At 46.9% G+C, this 7,380-nt stretch overlaps 2 protein-coding genes across 2 annotated transcripts in view; one reads left to right on the top strand and one right to left on the bottom strand.

Annotated features, from left to right (window-relative positions):
- Nucleotides 1-3,829, top strand: part of rfc2 (replication factor C subunit 2) — an 8,477-nt gene extending 4,648 nt beyond the window's left edge. The window contains exons 2-6 of the mRNA XM_015374392.1: nt 463-568; nt 648-749; nt 2,810-3,068; nt 3,150-3,410; nt 3,498-3,829. Of these exons, the coding sequence (XP_015229878.1) occupies nt 463-568; nt 648-749; nt 2,810-3,068; nt 3,150-3,410; nt 3,498-3,608 (839 nt within the window). The 3' untranslated portion in view covers nt 3,609-3,829. The remainder of the gene's footprint in view (nt 1-462; nt 569-647; nt 750-2,809; nt 3,069-3,149; nt 3,411-3,497) is intronic.
- A 2,590-nt stretch (nt 3,830-6,419) lies between these two features.
- The window catches only part of LOC107084508 (protein NDRG3-like), a 5,262-nt gene continuing 4,301 nt past the window's right edge, over nt 6,420-7,380 (bottom strand). The window contains exon 12 of the mRNA XM_015374393.1: nt 6,420-7,148. Coding sequence (XP_015229879.1) covers nt 6,997-7,148 — 152 coding nt within the window. The 3' untranslated portion in view covers nt 6,420-6,996. The remainder of the gene's footprint in view (nt 7,149-7,380) is intronic.

Here is a 7,380-nt window from a genome sequence, read left to right as displayed (position 1 = left end):
GGTGAGACAGGGAGGAGATGGGGAGGAGACATGGAGGAAATATGGAGGAGACAGGGAGGAAACATGGGTGAGACAGGGAGGAGATGGGGAGGAGACATGGAGGAAATATGGAGGAGACAGGGAGGAAACACGGGGAAGACAGGGAGGAGATGGGGAGGAGACAGGGAGGAAACACGGAGAAGACAGGGAGGAAATGGGGAGGAGACATGGAGGAAACATAGGGAGACGGGGAGGAAACATGGAGGAGACAGGGAGGAAACAGGGAGGAAACATGGGTGAGACAGGGAGGAGATGGGGAGGAGACAGGGAGGAAACATGGGGGAGACAGGGAGGAAATATCGTGCACGGCGGTGGAGGGATGATACTGTGGGCTTGTTTAGATCATCTACAGTGAGCAGCTGAAGCGATGACCCTGAGATGCTGTTTGTTCTTCTCTCCTTGCTGCTGGGTTCTGTGGTCCAGGACCTCCAGGGACGGGAAAGACCACCAGCATCCTGTGTTTGGCTCGAGCTCTGCTGGGAGCCGCCATGAAAGACGCCGTCCTAGAGCTGAACGCCTCAAACGACAGGTCAGACTCGGGTCGGCTGCTCTGACCGGGGGAGGGGGGGTAGAGACAGGAGTCCTGATGTTGGACTTTTGTTCTGCAGGGGGATCGACGTGGTGAGGAACAAGATCAAGATGTTTGCTCAGCAGAAGGTCACGCTGCCCAAAGGGCGACACAAGATCATCATCCTGGACGAGGCGGACAGGTGGGTCAGGCTCAGATCCGAACATCTGGACCGCTGCAGCTACCACAGCTGCTCGGGTCCTGCTTCATGCCTGCATGGCTGAACGTTGCCACATGATGTAAACATTGTGGTTGCCCTGGCAACGATAATAACATCACGCAGCGTCCGTTAGCGCGTCCAATGACGGATGAAGTTTGACCTGAAATAAAATCTGTTTCTGGTGAACAAAGTAACTGTTAGACCGTGATATAGAGCTGGGTAGCACTTTGGCTAGCTGTGCTCAGTAGCTAACATGTTAGCCTCTTTTAGCTCGCTCAGTTAGCCACATTAAGCTACACTCAGGGTTTCCATGGGTTAATAAAAATAATGAAAAGTCATTTCATTCTTTTTTAATTAAGGCCTTAATTGGCATTAAAATTCATTAAATGCGATTAACGTGGCATTTAAAATACTTTATTTTAAAAAAAAAAGTTTATTAAAACAATTTATTCAGATATATCGCGATATGTTAGCATGGAACTGCTTCCGTTTGATCGTAAAGCTGTATGTTTGGGAAAAAAGCTTGAGAAAAGGCTAGAGAATGGCGCTAATGCTAATTTGGTTGAACGCTGGTTGGCTGTTTCGGAGGCGGATGAAGGCGAATAATCAGTTTATTCAGTTAAACTTCCGCATAGGATCCATTAAACAAACGAAAAATGAAAAATATTTAGCCTCTGTAATTTTTTTCCAAAATAAACTCTGCAAAACATCATGAAAGCCGATTTGAAACTGTGGATGAACCCTCAGTCTTTATAGATCCACATCTTGACTAGAACTCAGGCTAATCTGGACTGAACCAGTTGAAGCAGGTTTGTTCCACAGAGGTTTTAGTGAGCAGTGAGCTAGGAGGAAATGGGATTTTAGCACAGTGCCAAAAGTGCAAAAATACATTTTTTCCTCTCATAAAAGGGAATCTGGTCAAACAAATATGCTGATTTCCATTATTGGAGACCTTCTGCATGAGGCAAAGCCTTTGCTCCTCAGATTTAGCCAATAATTTCATCAAACTGAATAGAAAATAAGAATAGCAGAGCAGCTTATGTAACACACGCCGGTTACATCATGCAGAGGACTGAGGCCTCCCTATATGGCTCCTGTGCGCTAACCACTGCACCACCAAAGCATCCACCTTCATGTTTCTGAGTGGTTTTGTATTTCTTGTGCTGCTCTCTATTGCCCCCTTGTGTTTGTTTTCTTTCCCTTTAGCTTCCTTCCAGATAGAGAGACACCCTGTCTACTTTAAGGCTAGGCTTAAAACTTTCCTTTTTGATAAAGCTTCTAGTTAGAGTGGCTCAGGTTATCCTGATCTATCTCTATAGTTCTGCTGCTATAGGCTTAGACTGCTGGAGGACATAGGGACCCCTTTTTCATCATTCTGCTTCATTCTATCTCTATTCTCCCACTCTGCAGAATCTGTTAGTTCAATCTCTAACCTTCTGCTCTCTCTGCTTTTTCTCATAGTAGCTTCATCTGGTCTGTTCCTGTTTGGCTGTGACTCCATCCTGGAGAGAAATATCAGCTGTGCTGCTGCCATCAACACCTTTGTTTCTAGATGTTGGAGCTTGGCCTGTTTTCCAGTGTAGTCCTGTTTCTCTGACTGTGACTAACTGGATGTGCTCTCTTCATCCTCTGACATGGGAGCTGGCTCGGAGCTCGTCTGCCTGGCTGTGTGTTTCCTGGACGGGGCCGCCTGTGGAGCTGGTTGACAGTTGCCTTTTGTATCTATGCTTCTTTTTCTATGTCTGCTTCTGTCTCCTTGAACCCCAGTGGGCCTCAGCAGATGGCCGCTCACACTGAGCCTGGTTCTGCTGGAGGTTTCTTCCTGTTCAAAGGGAGTTTTTCCTCTCCACTGTCGCTACAAGCATGCTTAGTGTGAGGGATTGCTGAAGAGTCAATGAGTCGATGCAATCAGCTGGTTTTCCTTAGATAGAAAACTTTGAATCAATCTGACTGGATGATCTGGTGAACTGGATCTATAAAGTGACCTGAGATGACATGATGTGAATTGGAGCTATAGAAATAAACTACTCTTCTGCTTCCAGCATGACAGACGGAGCCCAGCAGGCGCTGAGGAGGATCATGGAGATCTACTCCAAGACGACGCGCTTCGCTCTGGCGTGCAACGCCTCCGATAAAATCATCGAGCCGATCCAGTCCCGCTGCGCCGTGCTGCGCTACTCCAAGCTGACGGACGGACAGATTCTGGCCCGGCTGCAGGAGGTGGTGGAGAAGGAGCGCCTGGCGGTGTCCGACGACGGGCTGGAGGCCGTCATCTTCACGGCACAGGGGGACATGAGACAGGTGAGGGGGCGGAGTCAGGAGCGCGGCTCTGAGGCATGGCGTGCTTCTGTGCTGACGGCGCCGGTTCTGCTCCTCCTTCAGGCGCTGAACAACCTGCAGTCCACCAACTCTGGGTTCGGCTACATCAACAGCGAGAACGTCTTCAAGGTGTGCGACGAGCCCCACCCCCTGCTGGTGAAAAGCATGCTGGGACACTGCGTGGAGGGGAACATCGACGCGGCCTACCAGGTGGTGGAGCAGCTGTGGGCGCTGGGCTACTCCCCAGAGGACATCATCGGGAACATCTTCAGGGTCTGCAAGACCTACCAGATGGCAGAGTTCCTCAAACTGGAGTTCATCAAGGTGAGGCTGCTCCTCCTGTTCTGGTTGGTCGGGTCGGGTCGGGGGCGGGTCCAGTCCGCCGCCTCAACCTGTTCTGTTGCTCCGCAGGAGATCGGCTTCACTCACATGCGGGTCGCTGAAGGCGTTAACTCCCTGCTGCAGATGGCCGGCCTGCTGGGGCGGCTCTGCAGTAAGACGGCGCCCCCTGCTGCCAGCTGAACCGCCGCGGACCCTCAGACTGAGCTCGCCTGTTTGGTTGGGTCTACAGAACCACCTGGAAGGTTCTCCACCTTCTGTAAACTGGACCTTCAGACGTTCTGCTGATAAACATTCTTTAACCACAGAGTTCAGAACCACGACGTTTCCTCACATCAATCAGTTTGATTATTTTCTCTCTAAAGCTTCAGAATAAAACGACATTTCAGAAGCTGCTTCGTTTCTAATCCTTCAACATCTGAGCTCAGGAGGTTCCCCACAGCTCTGGTCCTGCAGGAAACACCGGATCATCAGAGCCGGACTGGCTGAGCCCATCAGAATGATGTCATTTAAAGGAAACGTCCGGTCAGCGAGGAGTAATCAATAGATCATTATTTATACCTTTAAACTAATATGTTCGTGGAGATTTAAAGGAGTCATAGATGCAAAACTGGGTTTCCATTATCATAGATGAATAATGAAAGTTCAGAGGGTGAAATAGACGTAGAGAGAAGATCAAACCTCATCGACCTCCTTTCTCTGCCGATCTCACAGCTCTCTAAGCTAACAGCTGTTAGCCGCGGCCCCCGGCTGGTTCTCTGGTGGAGGATTTCATCCAGAGGATGAACGTTTTCTCATCTTTACCAGAAACTTTAGACCTGCTGGTCCAAACTGGTCTGATTCCAGAACCAGAACACAGACTGGGTCATTTAGTGACAGTGCAGTACTGCCAGTGGCCTGCGGGGGCGCTAATCCTGGAAGTAACAGCATGTTCATTCCAGGTTTAGCTCCCCCTAGTGGCTAAAAGTGAAGCAGCTGCTTCACAGAAGGCTCGGTTCTGATCATTTGGACAATAATTGGGTTCAAGCCTTAAAGGTTTAGTGGAGGATGTTCTGTTTCCTCCTGTCAATCATTCTGGTGATGCGTTTAAGGCGGTCCTACGCGCTCGTCTCCATTTTCACTGACAGCTGCTGAGTCTGACGTGGTGGAAAAATGGCAAATCGTTTGGAAAGTAAGACGCTTTTAAACAGAGCGTGCATGAGGAGAAATGGGCTTGTGCACGTTCTCGCACGTCTTTAATAGGTGTGCGAGAACGTGCGCTCAAATGGTACGTCAGCTGACCCATACACAGGAGGTCCTGGGTTCGAATCCCAGCCGGGGGGAATGAGCTGCCAGTGTGGGTCCTTAAGCAAGACCATTAGACTAACGCTGCTTTGTACGTTACTTTTTCTAAAAGCAAATGCTAAATTACCTGAATGTTCTTATTATTTTTCGCAGTGGGGAGGGAGGGTCTTTTCAAAACTCTACCTTTAATATTTTCACTCATTACTTAGAGATGGGGGGTGTTCTGTGCGGTCGTCCCGGCAAGGAAGTATGAAAACTTTGCTTCCAGGTTCTGAGAAATCATCTTTATTTCATTACAAACAGGAAATCCATGCTTCAGCACAACCCGCCAAAATAAGAGCACATATAAACCAGCGGCGTTTGGGACCCAGGGGTCCGTTTCACAAAGCAGGTTGACTGAAAGTTTTCTAAACCTGAAATCAGGGAAACTCTGAGTTCTCCGTTTCACAAAGAGAGTTTCCTCATCCTCTGTCTCTGTTGCCATAGTAACCTCCTCCCAGAGCTAACCTGGTCAGCAGCAGGTTTCCTTCAGTAAACTCAGTGTCCTCTATCTCCGCTCTCCTTACAGCCAATCACGCCGCTTTATTTGCTGATTTAGTCAGATTTCTGTCGTAGTTACGTGCAAGAATATATATATATATATATATAATTCACTGGGTCTGTCAGACACATTAGGTTTTAAAAACAAGCATTTCCCGTCCATTTGATGAGGATCTTATTAAAGAATGATCGGCATTAATTGCCGATCAATCTGAAGCCATTCTATGGGACTGATAGCCGCTAATAATTTATTGGGATGATAAGATCCGAAGCGCAGCTTCAAACAGCCTCTTAACTGTAAAACAGACTGAATCAACATGAGGAGGAACCCATGAGATGATAAACAGGTTCTATTTATTAGAACAACGTTTTTATACTTCTTCACCTGCTGACAGAAGATTTAATCTAAATAGATACGTTGATCTACTACCATAAAAAAAAAAATCCCGTAATAATTTTACAGTAAAACTATGGCAAGCCATTTTGACATGTATTAGTTTTACTGAATTCCTAAAATCTGAATAAAAACATTTTTCTGTGTCTAAATGACAATTTCAAGCAAAATGACATTCTCCACATCTAGAATAAACATCCCGGATGTCTAGAAATCTCCAGATCTCCATATTCTTAATATTACTGGTTATTATTTGTATTACTTTAACTATTAAAAAATATTTTTCAGATATCATAAATACATTTTCAGTCAAGCTGATAAATGTCAGAACGGCCACTTTAAATGTGTAAACATTTATAGATATATAAAACTTAATTCTTATTATAATTTATCTTTTTTTTACTTTCTAAAATTCTGTTTCTGCTTCAAAAATGTAATTTAGAAAATCTATTATTACAGTTCAGTGGGATTTTGATCAGGGAGAATCTTATTTTAGTGAACCACAGAGAGGAGAGTGATTTTAATAAATGATAAAACGGCCTGCCATAGATCACTTTATATAAACTTACACATTAACTGGAGCAACAGTCTTCTCCATCTTCCTCTCCTTTGCAGCTCTAGCCTGTTTCTCTGTCTTTTAATTAAAACCTCTTGTTCCAGTGGAGTGAAATAGGCACTTCCTGTTGTCATGGTGACTCGCTAAAGCTGTGTTCCCCTGATAATGAATTTTCAGATTTGTTACGAACCGTTTAACTCTGAGTGGATCTAGTTAGAATTGGCTAACTGTTTATAAAACCGAACACTCAGAGTTCCCGACTTTAGGCTAGACTAATTTAGAGTTGAAGATGTGAATCTGTTAAACCTGCTTCATGAATCGGACCCCGGGATGTGGAGCGGCTTCTGTTTGGGTCCATTTAACATCACAGAGGGGATCCATCAGATCCAGAACCACTTCACTGCCACCATTCAGCATGCGGACTGATATAAAACGGGGAAACTAGGGTCCGATTGGGCCGTGACTGTCGGGGGGTTCTGCTGTAACGAGGTGTTCTGGCGTCTAATTGAAGGTTTCCGTCCAAACAGAAACAGTTTGACCCAAAAGTCTGAGAGTCAGAACCGAAGATTTCTATAAACATCCCACAGAAAGATAGAGTCCAAAGGAAAAGAACATCTAACCCAAGAGAAACGGAACCACAGAACAACACCTGAACTCATGAAGATAGAAAGCGTTACCGTGGTAACGGCCGGGCCCCACAGAGGGGAACTAACAGAACCACACAGGTCCGCTCTACTCCACTCTGAGATCCTGCAGGAAGAACCGAGGCTGTTGGAGAACCTGGACCGGCTCTGGTTCTACGCCGTCATCTCTATGGTTTGGACCGCTGGGTTCTGGGGGTCGGCGCCCTCCAGGACGCTGCTGCGGCCCCGGGGCCCCTCCGAGGAACCCGCACTGGAGGCCGAGTGGGTTCTGGAGCGAACCAGACGGGTCATCCCGGCTGTGGGCACTAGAGGGAGACACACAGGAAACGGGTAAGAACCTTTTACTGGACTACCGGGTCAAACAGGAAGTCCGTCAGAACCAACGAAGGTTCTGGTTGATGGAAAACCTTCAGGTTTATGTGGGTCCGATTGGACCCAGAGGAGGGGAACCAGAACCAACCAGAACGGGTTCATCAGGCTGCTAAGACTGGGAGCCTGAAGAAACAAGCAACCAGAGGTTCAACATCTGGATCCTCT

This window comes from Cyprinodon variegatus, unplaced genomic scaffold (genome assembly GCF_000732505.1).
Source record: "Cyprinodon variegatus isolate N-32 unplaced genomic scaffold, C_variegatus-1.0 Scaffold101, whole genome shotgun sequence".
Lineage (NCBI taxonomy): Eukaryota > Metazoa > Chordata > Actinopteri > Cyprinodontiformes > Cyprinodontidae > Cyprinodon > Cyprinodon variegatus.
Note: the sequence above shows the minus strand (reverse complement) of the source record. Positions and strands in the feature narration are given on the sequence as shown.